Source organism: Gouania willdenowi, chromosome 18, assembly GCF_900634775.1.
Source record: "Gouania willdenowi chromosome 18, fGouWil2.1, whole genome shotgun sequence".
Lineage (NCBI taxonomy): Eukaryota > Metazoa > Chordata > Actinopteri > Blenniiformes > Gobiesocidae > Gouania > Gouania willdenowi.
The window spans coordinates 916424-938617 of NC_041061.1; the positions used below are offsets into that span (position 1 = coordinate 916424).

Below are 22194 nucleotides of genomic sequence, written 5' to 3' on the forward strand. Positions count from 1 at the left end.
TCTGATAAAAACTGTTACAGTAAACACAGAGGTACCAACTGACCTGTGATGTCATCGTTGTCGTCCTTTTCTTTATTTACAGCCGCTAAAGTCTGAAAATGAGCAACTTTAAGCTTGTGCAGGCGGACCAATAACTTTTTTTCCTCTGCCCCTTTGGTAGAACCTTCAATGGTACCTGGTATCTTGATACCTGGAACCGGATCATCTTCAGTCTCTTCTTCTCCTTGACCGGTTTCTACAGAGTCGACAATCTGGTACGTGGGTTGTTCCTTGTCCTCTTCACAAACAGATTCAGTGATTTTCTGTTTGTTGTAGTCGTCTTCAGGAGTTGAGGACTTCTCAGCAGTTCCAGGGTCATCTGAGATCTCCTTTTCGTCAGCCGCCTCCTCCATTGAGTCAATAATTTGACAGTTTGGTTCTTTTTCAATTTCAACCTTGGCTTTTTTTGAGATGGCATGTTTGCTTGTGGCTTTGATGTTTCTTCGTCTTCCCCCTTTTCTTTTCTGTCCGGACACTGGAGGAGCGTCTGGAGCACCTTCGTCCTCGACAGATTCGATGACTTTGTAGGACGTAGTTTTTTCTGCTTTGGGGGACGTTTCTTTGTCTTCTTCACACTCTTTGGCAGCGGTGTGCCCCCGTGTTGGGATGTCTCTCTTGGCCGGCCACCCCCTTCGTTCTCTGGTAGCCCTTGTTACCATGACTTCTTCTTCGGGAGCTACATCGTCCTCCACCGAGTTGATTACCTGATATTTTGGCTCCTCTTTGCTGCTGGCTGTTTGTGATATGATTTTTTCCTTCTTGTTTCCTCTTGTTGATCTTCTCCATTCTTTTTCCGTCTTTTGAATTGTTTCACTTCCAGCAGAGTCTAAGACCGTGCAAGGAGCCTTGTTCACTCCCTCTTTATTAGTTATTGAATCTGGTTTTGTAACTTCACTTATTGTTCGAGTCTCATCTTGCTTTTCTTCAGATTCTCCTTCAGAAGTTCTGCCCCTCGCGCTTCTCCTGGTCGGTCTCCCTCTATGACCTTGTTTCTTCTTGGCGTTGGGCGCAGACTGCTCATCTACTGAATCGATTACTTGGTACACTTCCTCCTCCTTGATGGGTTCTAATTCAGCTTCAGGTGTCACATCTTTAGGAGCGTGACTTCTCGGTTCAGGATCTTCTGTCTCGGTTGGATTTTCAACTAAATCAATGACCTCAAAATTTTCCTGACCTGTAATGTCTTTGTTTGCTGCAAGAACCTTGGGTTTCCTTTCTCTCTTTCTACCTCTGCCCCGCCTTGGCCTCTTTGCAATGGTGGACACTTTGGTTTCATTGCTTACATTTTCAGCCACTGCCACCTCAGTCACATGATCTGTAGCTGATTGGTCTTCTGTAACGCTGTCCAGCGCTTGGAAAGAGGTGTCCATTTGTGGTTCATCACTTTCTTCCCGATCTGCCGTGCCTTCATCATCAATGCTGTCCAACACCTGAAAGCTAAGGCCATTCAAACTTTGGTCTTCCTCTGGACCATGTAGCTGATACTCTTTATCTTCTTCCATATTCTGTTCAAATAAATCAAGGTTTTGGTAACTTCCCATCTCTGCCTCCTGTTTTTCTTCACTCTTCAGACTCTGGGTCACTGATATCTCTTCCTGTTTTGGTACCTTCACATGTGTTTCTTTTTCTGGTTCTGCGGCTGTATTTTCTGCTGACAACATAAGGCCTACCGCTGACAGTGCAGCTAAGCTCCGGTTAAAGGAGCTTTCCTGCTCGTACCTGCTTTCAGTGTTCAGGGACCTTTTCTTACTTTCGGTGCCTGAAGACCCTCCCTTGCCAGGCTGTGAATTACAACTGGTGCTAGAAGACTTTTCCTTGCATTTGTTGCTTGGAGACTTATCCTTCCCAGGATGGGACCTGCGTTCGGGGCTTTGTGACTTATCCTTTCCGCGATGGAACCTTCGCTCGGTAGTCGGAGAATTATCCATGTCCCAATATGACTTGCCTTCGGAGTTCCAAGACTTATTCCTGCTGTGATGGGACCTTCGTTCGGGGCTTCGGGACTTATTTCTGCCCCGATGAGACCTGCGTTCTGGGCTCCGGGACTTATCTCTACCGCAATGGAACTTGCGCTCGGGACTCCCAGACTTATCCCTGGCGGCAGTAGTGCATGAGTCTCTCATTCTCCTTTGAAACGATAACGGTGAGCGGCTCCGTTCAGTCGTTCTGTCGGACTTGTTGGAGCTTTGTGTATTCTTGGCAGTGTCTTTTGTGTCATTACTGACTTCATCAAGAGTGAAAAACTTGTCTGTGTCTTGGTCAAAATGCAAATCACCTCTGTCAGAAAACCTAACATCTGCTGTAAAACCCATCGGGACCTGGAAGGAGGCAAGGCTTTTTTATTCATACATTTACACACAAGGCATTTGAAAATGTTCTAAACTACATTGAAAAAAAAAGACAAATAACTAAAAACACCAGCAGGAAGGTTGTACAAAACACCACATCAGGCAGTAACCAATCACAGGCTGTCTGCGTTTAAAGAAAAGTTGGTCATTAATGAAACTTACTCATCTCTACCATTTAGTTAACAATGTTCGTAGTTCAATACACGTTGAAGGAATGAATAAAATGACTCACCTTTCCTCGTTTAGCTTGTTTGTGCTGCTGAATCGCAGTTAAAATGGCATTTATTGTGTCTTCTCCCATCGGAGGAAATTCCTCAATTTCTGTCTTGGGCTGCTTAGATGTGGTCGGACCTTCTTCAGATCGTGTCAAACATTCAGATTTCCCCACGGATAATGTTGGACCTTCAGGAAGTTTCTCGGTTGGCATCGGACCTTGGGGAAGTTCTTCAGATGGTGTCAGACCCTTCAATTGCTCCTCGGAAGGTGCTGCACCTTCAGGACATTTCTCGGACGGTATCATACCTTCCAGATGTACCTTGGATTGTGTCGAACCTTCCAAATGTTTCTCAGATGATGTTAAACCTTCACACCATTCCTTTGATGATGCAAGACCTTCAGAACATTCCTTCAATAGTGTTGAACCTTCAGGATGTTTCTCGGTTGGTTTCGGACCTTCAAGCTGTTCCTCAGATGGTGTTGGAACTTCAAAACATTTTTCAGATGGTGTCTGGCCTTCAAGACATTCCTTGGATGGTTTCAAACCTGCTGGTAAGCCTTCAGGATGTTCCACGGATGCTTTAACACCTTGAAGACACTCCGCGGATGGTGCGGGACCTTCAAGAGTTTCCGTGGATAATTTCTGACCTTCAGTACATTTTTCAGATGAAGCTGGACCTTCAGGACGCTCCATGTCAGAGTTGGCAACATCAGAGTCTGCATTGGCCGCTCCCAATGATCCTCGTTCAACCATCTCTACTTTCTTGCTTGTCTCGTGAGCAGAGCCAGAGTTGGTGGGCGTGTTCGCAGCAGCTGGTTTAGTTGAAGATGAGGGGGATGTGTTGGAGTCCTGAGTGGTCTGATCCGGGCCAGCCCAATGCAGATCCTCTTCTAGGTCAATTGTGACATCAAGGGATTGGAGCTGATGCTGGTGCAGGCTCTGAACACTGAGACAGAAACAGATCACCTCAGGGTTCAGCGTTTAATGCTGGTTTATCTGAAAGTAATGGTTTGAAATGGACTTGACCCATGAGTGTGGTCAGCACAGGAAGATTGTGGAGAAAAATCAAGCTGTAAAGAGAATAATTAGTGATATACCGATACATTTACTGCACGAATATACTTTTTAAACTTCACAGATACCAAGAACCGATACCCAAAGCATGCAATCATTTTGAATGGTGGTATGTTATTAATGTTGTAGTTTTTGGGCTTGGCCACCAGGGGGAAACAGTGGCAAAAAGTTTGTTTTGTTTGTTTCAAAAATGGAAACTCTGCAATAGTTTCATAGGAATTGTTTGTTTTTTACTTGAATTGTCAATTTTAAAGTCTTATTTTTAATCTAATATATGAAGATTTGTTGAAACAAGCAGAAGAAAATAAAACCCATATTCAAACTCAATGCATTATGTCCTAAGAGTTTTCTTTGGTATCAATACTTGAGATCAGCGAGTACACAAGTCCAAGTATCAGTGTCATATTGGCACAAGTTTGTCTTTGCGTTTCAACCAATTTTGTTTGTTCATGTTTAGTTTGTACTACATTTTTGTTGGTTAAGAATAAAGTTAAACTTTATTTGATGAACACAATTATTCATCAACTAGAATAGTGACCTCACAATTTCAAAGGAAGTGTTTGTTTTTGTTTTCCCAGTTTTACTAAGGGGCAGATAGAAGTTAATCCTTCTTTAAGCTCTTTTTTATTCTATTTGTGTTGTTTTTATGTTTATTGTATGTTTTGTTTTTTTGTTAAATAATTCGTGCCAAACACAACAGTCATCTCATCACGATTAAGAAGTTAATAGAAACATTAAGATGAGGATGAAAACACTCACGTATCCACTCGTATCACTTTCTTCCTGTGAAATGAATAAAAAGCTTGTTTAGATGTGAAGTGAAGATCAATAGAATGATTGATTGATTGATGATCGCTGAGGTTCACTGACCAGATGTGAGGAGCAGTCAGAGATCCAAGCTTCGCCTCCATCACCTTCATCCTGTCGCTGGGCTCCAACATCTCGATGCAGATCTGAGACGGTTCAGATTAAACGTTGGTCACATGTGTCATAATGTTGTGTGTATCTCAGTGTCTCCGTGTGTGTGTGTGTGTGTCACGCTGTCAAACATGTTGTGTGTGTATATCAGTGTGTGTGCACTCAATTGTCTCTTTACATCAGTTCGCTGTGTGTGATTGTTTAGATTTCAGAAAGGAAACTTATCACAGGGGGCGGGGCCACAAACATGTGATTGTATCTGGTCTGAGGGTCACATGACCAACATACATGTCAGCATTAGAATAAAGACCAGTCAGAGCATCTACACAGGTAACAACAGTTTGTGTGTTTTCCCGTTCTTCTGTTGGTTCTTGTTGTCATTGTGTGTCTAATTGACCCTTTGGGTGTTTTAATTCCTCTTTAGTGTGTATTTTTCTATCCTTTAATGGGTCTTTATTCTTTTTTGTGTGTCTTTCTGTCTCACCCTGTTGCCCAGCGGCAGGAATCCTGCCAGTCGTCCCACAGAGGCCACCTCCTTCATGACGGCTTGAATGAGCTTCAGAGAAACCTCAGAGACTTGAACAAGCAGGAGCCGCTGGTCCAGACCGCTCAGCGTGGGAACATGCTGAGAGGAGAAGTAAGGAGTCAGAGGTCGGGGAGCGGACCCTAAGTGTGCACGAACCACGGCTCACTTACAGAGTTGCTCAATTTCATCAGTTGTCTGTACATGGTCTCCTGCAGACAGACAGAGGACAATTACCAGCGATCAACCTGCGCTAATGCTCTACATAAATACAGAGATGAGCAGCTGCTGCTGCTGCTGCTTTGTCACTGATGGAGTTGTACCGTTATAATTGCGCTTCAATGTAAAGTCCTATATTTGGTCTTGGTTGCTTTCTCACATGATCAAACTGCACCATGCTTCTCTTGAGCCGAACCGAGACCTACGTTTTTCAGAGGACCAGACTTTGCTTGTTTGCTCCGCACCAGAGTTCCAGTTGACAGCGACCACCCTAAAGCTGAGTTAAAAAATACAAAAAGACTATCGCCTGAATGAACTGAAGTGAACTGTGCAGGTGCAAAACACTGGGGCTTTCTGAGGGGACATTGCACCAGCCTCCAGTATTTCTGGGTGTTGAGCCGTGGAGAAAGCCCGGAAAAGACAGAAAAAAGGAAGCTACGAATGCTGGCTGTAATAACATCAACTTGGTCTCCTTGTCTCCTCTCTTCAGCCAAATTGATCTATGGACTATATCCTAATATATGTAGGGTGAGAGTATACATTGGGTATTCAGACCCCTTTACATTTTTCATTCTTTGTATAGTATATATAAATAGTTTTTGTATTTTATATCTTAACTATATATGTTATCACTATTGATACGCTTCCTCTCATTCATAAATAAAGCTGAGTTAAAAAAAGACAAAAAGACTATTGCCTGAATGAACTGTATGTGTTATAAAAGTGTGGCTTGAATAGTTAAATCTAGTCCAATCATTTTTGCCCTCTGAGCTAGTAAATTCCTAGCTTTCAAAGAAAACCTGGCCTAAAACCAAGTGCAAGGATCCAGAGAGAGGCCTCCTGTTAAGTGGGATCAGGAGACCAGACTGGGGACCAAGGCTGAAGTCTGGGAACGAACTCCTGGATGAGTTAACAGGACAAGGTGTCATGATGTAGAGGAAGCAGAAACCAGGCTGAGCTTCCTCAACATATCAACTTAAAATACTCCTCTAGATTGCTATAGGGTAATGCTCTTAACTTAAGGACTCTTACCTTTCAAATATAGAGCTGGTCCTGATAATCACAAAAGGGGTTAAAAACAGGCGATCTCACACTAGCTTTAGTCGACTAAATGACATTAACATCTAAATTTAACACTCATTTCTAGCTCTGAAGACTCCTCATCTTTGGTTAAAAACTTCATATTTTCACTGCAAACAACACTGAAAGCTGACCACACTGCAATGAGTTTAAGTAAAATGCTTCAAGCTTTCTCATTGGTTGAAATCGTATAATAATCGCCAAAACGTTACCAATGCGCTGAGCTTCCTGTTGTTCAAAAAAAAAGATGATGCGAGATGATTTCAAGTGAAAAATGACGTCTATAAAAGAAGTGAGCACAACTGTACGGTTTCTCTTTCAGTCACAGAAATGACTGAAAGAGAGTGAATAGATGAATAGTGAGGAGTCACGTACCTCAGTGAATCCCGGGTTCATGTCAGCATTGACAAAGTGGATGTTGACTGGTTTGTTTTTGATGCAGAACGGCTTGGTCATGTGACGTTGAGAGAACTCTGAAACCGACTCGTGGGTGTTGAAGTAGATGAAGGCCTGAGGAGGAGGAGGACAGAGGAGGGAGTGAGGTGAAAGGTCAAACAGTCTTGTGGGCTGTTTCTGACATGGCGTCTCTCACCCTCCTCTGCAGCGGCAGCACCATCACACGGTAGAACAAACTGTGGATGTTACGCTGGTGGAACAGACTCCAAACCATCCGCGCCACGTGCAGCTGACAGTAACCGTCCTCAGGGAGACCCGTCATCATGATGGTGGAGTAATGAGCCAGCAACTTCTACATAGACACACACAGTGAGAGATCACACACGCACGCACGCACGCACACACACACACACACACACACACACACACACACACACACACACACACACACACACACACACACACACACACACACACACACACACACACACACACACACACACACACACACACACACACACACACACACACCTCTTACCAATGCAGAGGGGTCCTGAAATGCTGGAAAGGAAAAAGGAAATAACGAATTCAGAAAATGACAATCGTAAAATAATGACATCAGGTAGAAATTAAAACATAGAACTGGCTCATTTATTTTGTTGTATAAAAATATAGAAGATACTGTTGACTTTGAAAAAAGTCTAAAAATGTATTTATGTCGGAAATTAGCGAGAGCCAAGGGCCATTTGCCCCTCAATTTAGCCAAGAATGCCCCAAAAAATTGCCTACAACTTTGTTGTCAACTTATTCTCTGGAGCGGAGCACTGTTCACGGCAGCTCCGCAGTGAAGCCTCCACAGTGTGCACCACTGCTGCTCCCGCCAATCAGCACTCACACACACTTGTCTCTTATCTTTTCATTCAAATGCTGCTTTTAGGCAATATGTTTATTTTTGCAAATCTATACAATCGGCCAGATAATAAATTTGTATTTATAGTTCACTGTTGAATGCGTGCACTTTAATTTGCACTTAAAGATAGGTAAGCTGCACAAAATCTTTCAAATGTCGTTACCGATATGGCACTACCCCTTTATTTGGATTTATATTAACTATTTGTAATTAAAAGAGCTGTGAATAAATACTTCTAATGATTTTGACTTATATGTAGTCCTCTTTGGTAAAGCAAGTGTATCCGTTCATGTTCAAAGATATTTGAAGGTAAACTGATTCACAGTTTACCTCTCTGTTGATCTTCATTTGTAGAGCCAAGTTAATTTTCTTGGTTGAACACTCCTGGATGTAACTTTTCCCTGTAGCCGTTACATTTGGTGTTGCTATGTAAGATGATGAGAAAAAACCAAGACGTGGCAATTGTCTTGCTGCCTATTAATTTTTCCCAAATAACGGGTCACCTAATCATCATCAGAACATTTGCCCTTCCTGCCGCCACTGGTTAGTGCTTCTAAACCAACAACCTGTCTTTTGGATCCGATCTCAACTCCATTGTTTAAAGATGTTTTCATAATAATTAGCACTAATATGGTAAACTGGATAACCACATCTTGAGTAACAGGTTGTGTGTTACAGGCTTTTAAGACTTTTACGAGAGCTTTCAGTCTGGCTTTAGAGCCCATCACAGCACAGAGACTGTCTTAGTAAAAGTAACCAATGATCTCCTCTAAGCCTCAGACACATGATCATCATCTACTGCTGCAGAGACTGGAAAGTGTTTTTTCAGATTAACAATGTTATTTCATTAACATTAATTGAATAATTATATAGATATATATCAATGATTTATGTTTCCTTTTATAGTGTAAATCATTGTATATTATAAGATTAATGTATAGAAATAAAATATAGTACTAGATATTACAAGGGGTAAGATCGTTTAAGTTTATGCTTCCTCCTACTCTTTTTCGAACATGTAATAATAATAATGATAATAAATTATCTCTCTTACATGGGATGTTGAACCACGGACAAATGGTGGGAAAGATGAAGGGAAACGTTGTCATGGTAACATAAAATGGTGGACTGTATCCCAGAGGAATGAAGGAGATCGTTGGAACGTTGGCATCGGTCACTCGCAGGTTGAGGTCAGGGAGGGCCCTCTTTGCCTTGTCGGGCCCTGGAACAGATCACACACTGTCAGTTACAGCTTAATTGTGTTTACACCAGTGGGCATGCACTGTAGCAGTTCTCACTCAATGTTCTTGAAGCCAAAATAAGGCGCTTAGGGGCATTTCCATCTTGCAAAAACGACAGCATTTTGAAGCCAGAGTCTGCACAGTAGGGTCTAACGGGAGGAGCACAGGTAACACGCCCCACCCATAGCGGGGGGGTAGGTCAGCTACGCCAGGAAAATAAGGATTTTACCCGCTGGAAATTCTACTAATGGCTTGTTCAGATCATACAGGTAAGTACAAAACCACAATATATTTCAACACAAATATCAAGTTAAATGGTGTCTCGGCTTTCCTTCACGACGTAACTGCTATTCACAAAGAGAGCTACGCAAGTCAACTAGTCTGGGACACTCGGATGGACTGTCCTTCTATTCTGTTTGCCCTTCTGTTCACAAACCCCAACCAGTGGAAGCGGATGGCTGCCACCTCTGAACCTATGATCATAGCAGAGTTTTGGTTTGAAAAAAAATATGTGACAAGTATTTTACCTTTACAGTTTGACCCACATCCCATCTGTTATCATTGATGAGGCAGGGTTTATAACCTATACTGCAGCCAGTCAGCAGGGGGAGCTCTAAAAATAAAAGCTTCACTCCACTGCGGAGCTTGTCCCATCAATTCTTTTTACAGTCTATGGTTTACACTGGGGGCATGTGGTGTGCATGACGTACGCTGTGCAGTCACGTTGTTCCGTGGCGTGCCCAGCCTGTAGATAAAGTGCTGAGGAGGCTGACGAAGAAGACTGTACCAGACTCCGAGACGATCTGCTTCATGCATCCAGTAGAACTCAATAAAGGCCTGAAAAAAAAAGCGAGCAGTGAGAGGCTCCTCCTCCTCACGAATAACTGCGCCCACTTCATACACAGTGAGGAAGAGCAGCGCTCCAAAGCATCAGGTTCTGTCTAACATATTATCATATCCGTCATATTCATCCCATCATCCATCCAGCAGCCTCCCACACCAGCGCAGCGAGCCGCTCTATGCCTGCACACCGCGGGGACCGCCCCCAAGACCACCAGGAGACGAGGCCAGCACCAAGCCACACCCACATGCCCTGCAAGGCCAACACCACCCGGAGAGACCCCGCGAAGAGAGCACCCAGCAACACCGCCCCGCCCCGCCACGGCCGGCCGCACCAACTAGATGTATTTGTGCTCTACGCGTTGGCCCAGCCATCAACAGAGGGGCCTGGCCCCCACCCTACAGACCTAAATGTGTGAACCCACCCACCAGCATGTCATGGTATCTCTCAATTCCCCAATGGAGTGCTCCCCACCCAACCTTCATGTAAATATGTATATGTGGTGTATTAGCTCCAGGGGGGGGTGGCGGCGGTTGTACCCTCCGGGGAGTGGTGTGTTTAGGTGTGTTTAAAATTGGAGAAATTGGTAGGTCAAATTGGGTTGGGAGTGCCGCCCCTGTGCCACTACATGGTAGCACAAGCACGTCCCCCCCCAACTTCAGCCCTGCCATCCTGCCCCCCAAGGGGTGGATAGGGATGTGGTGCACAAAGTGAGTGAACCAGACCAGCTGGAAGTGAAGGGAAGTGTCCATGTAGGAGGCCTGTCTGGTTTGAGCCCGGCCCATCTATATACCCGGCCACCGGAGAGGGTAGATGGCGCAGATAGAAATCCACCCGGCAGCACCCCCCAAACCATATCAGCCCCACGGAGCCCAACCACACACCCCAGCAGTCCAGGGGGCGACCCCGCCGCATGCCGGCCCTGATCCATCCATTGCATCATCCATCCACTGTATCATTAATCAATCCATCATTACATCCATCCAATCATCATATCATCCATCAATCCATTGTATCATCCATTCATGGGTACCTTGTTGAGCAGAGGAACGTAGTTCATTACGTTGCCGATCTTCTTGAGGACCTCCCTCAGGTTTCTGGCCTCACTCGGTGATATGTTCTTGATGAAAATAATTTTCTTTGCGTGGTTAAATTTGGTTGTCTGTTCACAGCAAATATCAGGACATTAGACACCCCCCCTTCTACTGAGGAACGCAGAAGGAGCTTCTCCTGTGGACCACGCACCTTGTTCATCCACATCATCAGACTCTGGTAAAACTCCATCTGAGAGAAGAACAGGTGACACACGAATGACCATCATCAGCAGCACAGTTTTGAAACTCAGTTCAGTCTGAGCTGAGCTGCTTCTCACCGGGCAGCTGATTTTGTTTTCCAGAATTTTCACGAACAGTTTGCATCCAGAGAGTTTGAAGCAGTCCTTCACAGACGCTCGGATGATGTTGATCACCATCTCAGCCGTCGGCAGGACTGCGAACGCCTGGAGAGACGGAACAAAGCACAAAATGTACTAACACGCAACTGTTTGAAGATGACAAACGTCTCCTCCACATCGTTCTGTGCAGCGACTACTTCATATTCCTCACAAACGTTGCCATGTTGACTGATTCTTTCAGATGCTTTGTGATGCTTGAATGTTTTCCTTCTCTGGGAATCTTAACATTCCTCCTTTGATTTTGTATCCAAGATAAATTTTAACAACAACAATAATACCAAGGCAATATCTGTATTCGCATGATGAATACGTATTTGGTTATAATTTATATAATGCAGGAAAAACAGAAAACTGACCTTGACCTTAAATATAACCTTGGGCAAAGAGAAACTGAAAGGAAATATTGTTCAATGGTACTTGTCTGAGCACTGTATCTCAATTTGTGGTCAAGTTATAGGGGAAAACATATATATATATATATATATATATATTTTTTATTTTTTTCACATTGATTCTTGTTTAGGACTGGACAGTCATCATGTGTATTTGTGTTTGACCGTTGTATATGAGAGTATTAGCGTTTTTTCTATTATGGCGTGCTAAATGGCGTCAGTCAAAAAAACCCAGTATAAAGGATTAACCAGTTAATAATCACTCAGTGAATTTGATGCGAATCCAGTGATAAACAGCCAAGATACAGCATTAAGGATTGTGATGGCGAAGGATTTTCCAAGTAACATTATAGGCCCCTCCCACTGATCACAGCCTGTTATTTCTTCATCAGCGACCTGCTCCCATCTTATAAGATTCATACAACACTATTTTCAAGTCAACACACTAGAGCTGTTAGCGTCGGACGCCACTACAATCTGTGCCATCTAAGAATGCAAGGTATGATGGATAATTTTCACATTGAGTCTTGTTTAGGGCTCATGTGTATCAAATATGAGGCTGTTTGACCATTGTATATCAGAGTTATAGCAGTTTTACTATTATGGCATGCTAAATGGCGCCAGTCACACAGAAGACTGACCTTGACCTTAAATATGACCTTGAGCAGAGGTCAAGGTCACACATTGAAAGGAAATGTTGCTCAATGTAGAACTGTATCTCAATTTGTGGCCAAGTTATAGGAAGTTTGAACCCCACCTATCTTTTTACTGGTAGGTGGTACTGCTTTGGTCCAATGAAATAAATACTTGAGATGAGCTTTTCTGAAATGTTAGCATCAAACTTGTACGATAAATATTCGTAGAGATATGGCAATATTTGGTTTTTCACACTTGGCATTGCCCCTATGAGATGACATACGTGTCATTAGTGCTGCATTAATATACTCGAGGAGGAGTTCCAAAACAAAGGAGTTGCAGAAGAAAAATAATAACTCCTACGATTACAATGATAGAATAAAAAAAGAACTCCAAGAAGAACAGCATATTTGGCAATTTTCAATTGACCTTTCGCAAAACTCTGCCCAAAAACAGTCATTGTCCAATCATATGCTGCCAAATCACGATGCTGCCAAAGTGAACCATCAATTTATCCGACCACCACCAACACCCACTCACTCACACCATATATTTAAACTATGGCAATGTGTGACTTGCCCAAGGACACAATGACAATGACTTGGCTAGAGCGGGATTCTAACCCCCAATCCTTCGGTTATTGGACGACCCACTCTACCACTAAGCGAGGGTCGCCCCAAATTATGCAATTATGGGTTAATTTTCTCATTGGAACAACAAATAAAAACAGGAAACGATGTCACCATCTGTCCTAACGCTGCGCTGTGACCATGGTCATGATCACATGGTCATAGTTAATCAGTAGAACTATAGAGCGAATCTCTGGCTAATTTAGCTGCTAATAGAAAGCGATATGACGTACCATGCGTTTCTGGGGGATGACGTAGATGTTGTGGAGGTGTTCGTCCTCGTGCTGGAATCCAAACGGGGTAAGCAGATTGGCCACGTCTCGCTCGGTGTAGCTGCCCTCCTCATACTTGGGTAAGTTGGTGATATGCAGCACGCGCCTGTTACTGGAGGCGAACTGGGACGGAAAATTCATGTGTAAAAATACATATAAAATGATAGTGTCCTAGTCAAAGTACTGGGGAGGTCATTCCACAAATGAGAGTTTTAACAATTGTTTTCCATGATTATTCAAGGGGCACACTGTATATATTTAGTTTGATTGGATGAACACTTTTTGAGATATGTCCAATTTTCTCCAATTTTCAGCTTCAGATATCTCAAGAAAATAACTGCATAACTCCAATAACTGCATAGAATAGAATAAAAGTTTATTGTCATATGGACATGTTAACTGTAGCATTTGTGAGTAGATGCTAGTATAACGCTGTACAGTACTGTATGTATTTGGTGTATTGTGTGTAATTATGAGAAAATGCTCCAATGAATCCAGTTGAAAATCTGAATAAAGGTACCTAGGAGGCAGTAGAACAAGAACGTGGTGGAGTTTGCTGAAAACAATTTGATTTTCAATTAATTTTTGGCTTCTGACGACTTCAGCGTAATACGCAATGTAAATGGGCATTCTAGTTTTAAATTTCTGATGGCGTTACTGCAGCGACATCAGAGAGAGGGGCGTTCATCCCCGAGGTAAAGTTTGGTGTGTCCAGTGAACTACCACCTTGAATGGACTATTCCTATAATCACTAGACAAGATGGTGACAAGAAAGTGACTTAGCAACTTTGTTAAGCATTTGAAGTGTTTGAACTCCTCTGCTATAGAATCATAGGAGTGCCAAAATTAAAAGGAAGTAAATGTGGAAATAAAACAAGAATCAATAATAAAAAATATACAAATGTAGTCATTCTTTTTCCAAAAACTGTGTTTTTCTGACTCACAATCACAATAGCTGCTTAAATAGCCATGTGTTTTACTGTAATGTGCAGTTTTTGGGCTGAAAACAAAAACAAATGTGTGGATAGCGTCTACAGACACGCCTACTCTTAAATTCGTAGGCTACAAATCGGCCCGTTTTTAGAATAGCTCCGGAAGTCACTTTTCCATGGGCTAAAACTCCAGAAAACAGGGGTTTGGGAAAATAAACCTCAAATACTCTGTTGTTGGGGTTCTTAGAACAAATGAAAAATAGAATAATATGGGACCTTTAATGTCCTGTGCCACAAGACTGACAGCAGCTGGGAAAAAGCTGTTGGATGTGGGAATGTCACCTCTATTTTAATTCATAGTATAAAGGTTACTCATTCGTGGGAAATAAATTTTTCTCTGAGCAACTTATTCATTTTCATTTTCGATATTGACTATTGAATAAATAGGGAAACATTTCAGAATGTTTTGAGACCGAAGTCCGTGGGATTTCCTGAAAATTTGAGTGAAATGACAAGGAATGACCCTGTGTTGCTGTGTATGAAACCGTTATTTTCCTTAAAGGTGATCGGTTAGAGAAGTCTCACTAATTTCAGGATCTTGTCTTCTATTTTAATTATTTCCTGCGTTCACGTTTTCATCACTGAATATTCTTCTCACAGCTGAACATTTCTGAGTTTTTTTCCAATCTAAGATTAAGAGCGTAAAGAGCATGAAGATGAGTGGAGGGTTCAAGTCAAGCACAGAAGAAACTCACCTCTGGAGAGAAGACTCTTTTCATCTCAACACAAGCTGTGAAGAGATAACGAGAGCGGTCAGAACATGGAAACAAAGAGCAGGCAGAAGTTGACCAACAGAGGAAGGAAGGCTCACTGATTCTCTTCAGCAGCAGATTCTCCTCCATCATCTCGCCCATGGTGAGTCCTGTCTTCTGTTTCCCATCTGTCATTTCCACCACTTTACCTTCTTTACTCATCTTTTCCGCAGACGATTTCTCAGAGGAGCGCCGCTCCCGGCTCCGGCTTCTTTTCGCTGAAGACAGTCTGTCATCTCGTCTTCTTGGTGAGGATCGTCTCTCGTAGCTTCTTGAGCGAGATCGATAACGGCTGGTGGTGGAGCGATACAAAGGAGACTGGGATCGAGATCGTGTTCGGGACCTTCAGGGGAGAGTGTTGAAAATCAGATTTCTTGCTGAGTGGGGGAAGTGACATCTCTACCGCGAAGATTCCACAAACCTGCGCGTCCTCCTGGAGCTTTGTCGAGGGCTGTATGAACGTGAACGGCTCCTGTATCGACTTCTCTCCTGGTCCCTCCTACTCCCAGAGCCACGATAGCGCCGGGGGCTGTACGATCGCGAACGGGAGCGAGAGCTGCTGTTTTGGCTTTTTTTACGGGACTGCAAGGGACGAGCGGTCGAAGATCTGGCATATACGTCCGATGCACTAAAGCAAAAGAAAAGAAGGAGTCAGAATGAAACCTGAGGTTGGAGGAATGGAGAACCTGTTGAAGTTGTTCAAAACTCACCTTAACGAGGTCAGAAGCTGACCATCCCATTCTGGAAATCTGTGGGAAAAGATCACATTGTGTACAACAGAGGAGGGGATAAAATCATACATGCATATCATACGGGTAAATTAGGGCCAACAACTTGTAGCGCTCCCCTAAGAATTCCCCCTTATATAATAAAATATCACTCAAACAACATTTCAATTTTGCCCCATACTCCCAGAGGACCCCTTACAGGAATCACCAAGGGACACGGTCAAATGCCTATTACAGGTCACCAAAACACATGTGGACTGGTTGGTCAAACTCCTGACAGGGGGCTGTCCGTTCCCTGTACAACTAGAGTCAGAGCTTGGTCTGCATCGCTGGCAGTAAGTCAAACTTTTTCCAGTGAGAGTTGGACTCCGCCAGGGCTGCCCCTTGTCACCGATTCTGTTTATAACTTTTATGGATGTTGAGGATGTCTGGTTTGGGGGCCTTAGGATTGCTTGACTGCTTGTTGCAGATGATGTAAGTAGGGTGGCTGGGCTGTCCCCTTGAGATAGGGTGAGAAACTCAGTCATCTGGGAGGGGCTAAGAGTAGAGCCGCTGCTCCTCCACATTGAGAAGAGCCAGATGAGGTGGCTCCCCAGACACCTCCCTAGTGAGGCTTTCAGGGCACGCCCCTCAGGAAGGAGATCCCCAAGGAAGACTAAGGACACGCTGGAGAAACTATGTCTCTCGCCTGGCCTGGAAACGCCTCGGGATCCCCCTGGAAGAGGTGGAAGAAGTGGAACTCCCTGCTAAGGAAGCTGCCCCCACAACCCAGCAACAGATGAGCGGAAGAAGATGGATGGATGAATTTTAATTTTGCAACAGGAAAACACTGCTTTACGTGGTTTTTGCTTTTTCTGTATCTCCATTTTGGTTCTCAATCAGTGAAACAAAAATAACCACAGCGTTTTTTGTTTTTTTTAAAACGGAATATACAAAGAAGAAACGATAGATGGATTTATCATGATTAGGGTTGGGCATCGAGTATAGATCGCTTATCCCGGAATCTTTCAAATTTTTACATTTTGATTCCTACTTTTGATACCCAGTCCGTCGACAGGAAAAATAAGAGTCCACTGAAAGTGTTTACGTTACTGCGCAATCATGAAGAGTGTGTGGCGGCGGTCTAAAGTGTGGCTTCACTTTAGTAAATATAACAACTTGGCTCAGTGGAACAGTTTAAAAAGATTATATTATGCACAGGAGGTTGCACGACAGACATGATCATTGTACATTGTGTATATATATACACGCACAATATATACAAATACATTGTAATCAATACATACTAGAGCAGGGCGATTTTGCCTAAAAAAAGAAATCTCCGATTTTTTTAAGAAAAATTTAAGTTACGATTTGATTTTTTTTTTTTTAAATGCACTTAAAAATGAGTGCAGACATCAGATATATTGTCAAAAGTACAACTTTATTGCTGTGATTGTCCTCAAAAGTTAAAATGTATAGAAAGTATAGCAACAATTTCAAGCTTTAACCAGGTTTAAGCAAAAGTGCAACAGCAACTTCACAGTATCTCATGTTTTCTGATTAAGAAATCAGATAACTACATATTTTATAACATATAACACTACAATTAAAAAAATGATAAACTCTCCCCTTAGCATCGCAGCATAGTGCGAATAAAAAATTAAACATGGACACATATAGCCTACTCAAAGGGTAAACAAATGTCAACAAAAAGGGGGCTGGCTCACATCGCGCTACAGTAACCCCCAAGGACGGAACGCAAAATAAATTAAAAAAATAAATAAAATTTTTTGTTTTTTTTCCAAATCAAATTTGCAAAAATCCACAAATTTGATACATCACTTTTTTTTTTGCCCAGCCCTAATACATACATTATACAATTGCCTTTTAAAAGAATCACAATTGAAATGAGAAATCAGAATCATTCAAAGACCAACGATGCCCAACCATAATCGTGATACTATGAAATTGTTTGACAAGGCTTTTATGTTTTATATCGGACAGGTATCGTGACGTCCTTGCCGATATCCAGCCCTAATGTACTGTACGTGGTACTTTGAAAACTGGTTAATTCAGAGTCAAATGTTGTCTAAGGACGGTGAAGAAAACCTTCAAATGTAGAGACTCGTTCTGCCGTGACGTGCTCAATAAATTGTGCTGTGCATTCAACAAGACGCTGAGATCATGTATAAGAAGTGAGGACTGACCGTGTTCGTAGCAGTTTACAGTTCTCAAGGTGAAGTTCAGTGTTCTGGTGGTTGATCCATTCCTGGTAGTCAGAAGAAAACAGATACCTGTAGGTATGGCCCATTTAGACGACATCATATCACTATCATAGATAATACACATGCTCAACAACAGTTTGGTTTAAACAAAAATACAACCAAAGACAAAGAGGTTTCTCCTTCAAAGGTAAGAAAATACAACAGTGGTTGTCAGACAAAGGACAGAAAGAGTAGAAACGGACCTTCTGATGGAAGCACAGGGGTTACTAACACTGACATGAACTTGGTCTATGACCCAACTATCCCCAAAACAAGAAGCTAGATGCCTGAGATGCTTCATCATCCGAATTCAATCTTTAGAAGAAAAATTATGGTGGTTCAGAAGTACAGTGAAAAAAAAAAGTTCCCAAAAGCCAGACTCAGTCTTGTGGGGCATCTGAATTTTGGCAGGTAAAAGAAAACATCGTGGAAACTTCTGAAGCAGGAACATCCAGGTGACAAGGTGAGAGCGGGAGTCTAAGCTGTTTGTTATTCACCAAAAAAACCCAAATGTCAAGGCCAAAAAAAATAAGGAGAACCATCAACGGCTTTTTGACTGATCTGTTTTTTTCTTCGACCGATAAAAAAGTGCAAGAAAAGATTGACATAAATAAAGAACGGGAGCTTTTATAAATATGAATAAAAAACTAATAATACTGGGCAAAAAGGTAGCTAGCTAGAAAGATTGTTTATCAGCTAATGAGCTAAAGCTGATTTTCTACAAGTATGGAATGAAAACTGGGTTTTTAGTAAACTGGTCAGCCATAGGATGATGACCACGCACATGCACAAAGGGGGGTCGTCCGGCTCTGTCCTACGGACAAAGCTGGCCACACTTGACAAAGAACATACAATTCGCATTTTACAAGAAAGGAAGGAAAGCGGTTAAAGGAAAAAAGAAAAAACATAAATAACATACATCTGTCTGATCAAATATCCTTAAGGATATAATAGGATAAGGATATTTGATCTGGCACCCACGTGGGCTGCTGTAGCCACCGCTTGACCGATGGAAAGACCCCGCATTTATATAATATTAGTGTTTCAATTGTCTTTCATAATCAATGTACTTAGAAAAAAAAAAAAAAAGTATATCGGGCTCAAATATCAGCTTCCAAAATAAGCTTTAGATATCGACCATTGGCTGATTTTTTTTTTTTTTCCAATCGGTATCTGCATTGGCCTTTAAAAATCCCATATCTGTCGACCTCTCGTGTGTGGGTACAATTTCAATATATGCTGAATAAGTTCTCGTCTGGTTTGTACAGTTACAACACATGCACAAAAAAGGACATTTGTCACCTAAAGTCCAGATTGTTTGGCTAGTGGAAGTGGAACTGTGTCGTGTTTGAGCACAGATTGAACAGGACAAGTAACTGGTACACGACACGTGAGACACTGCGATTACATCTGCACCAAGTGACCTTCCTTCATTATAGAAAAGGTGTCACGCTTAGGCAGGTGGTCATAGTTTTATGGCAGATCAGTTTATGCACCTTAGTCCCAGTTTATTAATCAAGGAAGAGATTAAAGATGTGGGAACAAAAAGCTGGGGTTACACAAGTTTGAGTAGTGACATTTTTTACTCACCTTCACACTAAAGCACTCTTTATCACAGAGAGAACAGCTATGTGGGTACATTCCTGGTGTGATTGCAGCATAATCGTACATCTGGTTTGGAGTTGGAACACTTCTGGACGTGTCGACTTGGGACGTTGGACTCCTCTGGGTTGCAGGCTGCTGCTTCTTCTCCTTCTGCTGTACCGGCGGTTGCTGTTGCTTCGGTTCAGGAACCTTTGACACCTGCTTCAGTGGATCTTTGAGACTGTCGTAGAGCACGACGCCAAGCCGCCCTGATGCCACACTCGGGCTAGGAGTGTCAGATAAACGGGGTTTGGACGACTTCAGCTGACTTGGCTCTGGATCTTTCAAAGAAAGGCTTTTGGAGACTCCAGGCAGAATTCTGGAGTCTGTGTCTGTTTTGGGTTTGGTGAAGGGAACCTTCACCATCTGTAGGAACTGCTTTGGTGGGGGCGAAAACTCCTTTGGTGGATTCTTGGTAGGAAGAGACTTGGAGGTTATCTTAAAGCTGAATGGGGAGACAAGACCAGGAACTGAACTCTCCTGATCACGGGGGGAAATCAACAAACTAATACTCATCTCTTTCGCCTCTCTACCACTGCTATCCATTAGCAGAGTGGAACTACCATCACTGTGTGCTTCACTGGCCATTCCTACCTCCTCTCCTGGCCCAGCAGACAACTGGCTGACGTGTCCATAGTCTATGACTTTACTGGTTTTGAGGATACCACGTGGCCTGTAATCCTGGTGGGACGCCTCTTTCATATGACCCCTAAAGTCCGTGTCACTCACGCTGGTGGTGGTTTTGGATTCGGGGTAGGGCACGGTTTGAACCGCGCTCACAGGATTTGTGGTCTTTTGTTGACGGATCTGACGCAGGATGAAAGGCAGATTCTGTGGCGTGATCTGGTCTTCGGGGTATGAGATGAGTTGCTCCAAGTCCTCTTTTTCTAGTCCAAAGTGCAGGAGAATATTGCTGGCCAACTCTGACGTGTACTTGCATTGGCTCAACTTGGGCTGGGCGGATGCAATTTCTCGCACTGGAAACTCGTACTCACCCAAACCTGAAATGGATTGTTCATGTGGCTTCCTTTCAACATTAGTCGTAAACCTGCTTTCACAGCCGCCACTGAAGATGGAGGACGCCGCTGATGTCCTGCTTTCTCCACCGCCAGGGAAGATGGAAGATGCCGCTGGTGTATAATACTTGGAAGCATTGTCTTCATTGGTGCTTTTGTAGGTCGGGAGCCAGTTCAAGGGCCTATCAGAGCACTCTGCTACTGCTTTTCTGTGTCCTTGAGAAAGTGGGTTTATTGCATAGGAGCGAGGCGGATGCAGCGACTCCTCCCTGGCTCTGTCACTGTGTAAATCAGCTGGTCTTTTGAGTTCTTCCTCTTTGGCTGGCCGACTCTGGCCAGCCATGAAGGCGGGCAAAGGCAGAGCAAATAGTGAGGGGATGTTAGGAGAAAGTCCAAATGGAGCCGACCTGTAGCCTGACCCGTAGTTAGAATGGGATGTCTTTTGACGGTCGCTCTGCACCTGTGCGCTGGAATGTCCATTACCCGTCTGGGTGGAGCTTTGCTGATCAGTGGAATAGGGGTTGTAAAAGTGGGACATGGTGCTTGCTACCCCCAGGTGGTTGATGTATGACTAAGGCAGTGGGTGAGAAGAACTGGGTGTTGATCTGCGACAGTGCAAACTGAGCATTCAGCTGAGGCTGCACCGACTGTTCCAGCGGTCCAAACTGGAGGGGGGGCCGCAAGAGCCCTCCTTGCTGGGGGCTTGCCAGGAGACGTGGATCAGAGGCAGGAACACTCTGATTCACTCGCAACGAAAAACTGAAAAAATTGAAGAACAAAGAAAAGGTGTTACTGGACTATACCGGCGCTGGCTTCTCCAGGTATCTACCTCCTCTATGCGGCAGCTCTGGTCTGGTGATGCACGTGCTGGCAGCACCGTTGTTCTTTGGCAAAGGGAAAAAACAGGATCAACAGACAAAAGGCAACAAAAAAACAAGGTGAGAGGCGAAAAAAGTTAGTTTCTTACCACAAAACAATTACCCAACCAAGCCAACAGTTCACAGCATAAAATAAACACATCAAAATACCAAAATGTCTGAAAAAAACACTAACAATTTATTACTTTTTTATATATACTTTATATGGAGCTTTGCTGGTCAGTGGGATAGGGGTTGTAAAAGTGTGACATGTGCTAGCTACCCCCAGGTGGTTGATGTATGACTAAGGCGCATATGTATACGACGCGGTACATCAAAACGTTACTTTTTAAGAGCGGAGTTTTAACTTCACAACTTCCTCCGATCCGGTGGCGGTCTAGTAGATCTGTTCTCGTTCTCACGACAACACATACTGCTTTACGACCGCCCAATATGCTCACATTACTATTTAAAATGTGACCTGAATCAGACTCCAGTGTGAACGGTTTGTGGCTCCAATGTCACCCGCATTGTCGCGTTTGTGCAGTGGAGCCAGTGAATGAATGAGCAGTGGAGAGGAGGACGAGAAGAAAGACAAAAATATTTTATTTTTATTTCGGTGGTGCTGATGTGGTTTTAAACACAGACCATTTATGATATGAACATTATTCAAGCTTTGACCAGAACCCAACAAAGCAAAAGTGAAACCTACAGGTCGGACAGACATTAGGTATTTATATCAGAGCCCGACATGAAACTGACAATTAAAAC

The 22194-nt window shown here is 43.2% G+C and overlaps 1 protein-coding gene across 5 annotated transcripts in view; it reads right to left on the bottom strand.

The window, feature by feature from the left end:
• LOC114480105 (zinc finger protein 638-like) overlaps positions 1-22194 on the bottom strand; it is a 107869-nt gene that overhangs the window by 2680 nt on the left and 82995 nt on the right. For 2 of the 5 annotated variants that reach the window (XR_003676057.1, XM_028473944.1), the window contains exons 2-24: positions 21396-21450; positions 19497-21325; positions 17850-17911; positions 15643-15681; positions 15354-15560; positions 14992-15275; positions 14876-14910; positions 13150-13311; positions 11179-11304; positions 11052-11090; positions 10840-10968; positions 9676-9802; positions 8779-8946; positions 7353-7375; positions 7011-7166; positions 6794-6928; positions 5293-5331; positions 5081-5221; positions 4549-4631; positions 4438-4461; positions 2620-3550; positions 176-2357; positions 44-92 (exon numbers count right to left, since the gene is read on the bottom strand). Coding sequence is in view for 4 of the 5 variants with exons in the window: in XM_028473944.1 (XP_028329745.1) it covers positions 73-92; positions 176-2357; positions 2620-3550; positions 4438-4461; positions 4549-4631; positions 5081-5221; positions 5293-5331; positions 6794-6928; positions 7011-7166; positions 7353-7375; positions 8779-8946; positions 9676-9802; positions 10840-10968; positions 11052-11090; positions 11179-11304; positions 13150-13311; positions 14876-14910; positions 14992-15275; positions 15354-15560; positions 15643-15681; positions 17850-17911; positions 19497-21104 (6720 nt within the window). In the remaining variant the exon portion in view is untranslated. Of the gene's footprint in view, positions 1-43; positions 2358-2619; positions 3551-4437; positions 4462-4548; positions 4632-5080; positions 5222-5292; positions 5332-6793; positions 6929-7010; positions 7167-7352; positions 7376-8778; positions 8947-9675; positions 9803-10839; positions 10969-11051; positions 11091-11178; positions 11305-13149; positions 13312-14875; positions 14911-14991; positions 15276-15353; positions 15561-15642; positions 15682-17849; positions 17912-19496; positions 21326-21395; positions 21451-22194 lie in introns of all 5 variants that reach the window. The other 3 variants (XM_028473940.1, XM_028473943.1, XM_028473942.1) reach the window with 3 other exon arrangements.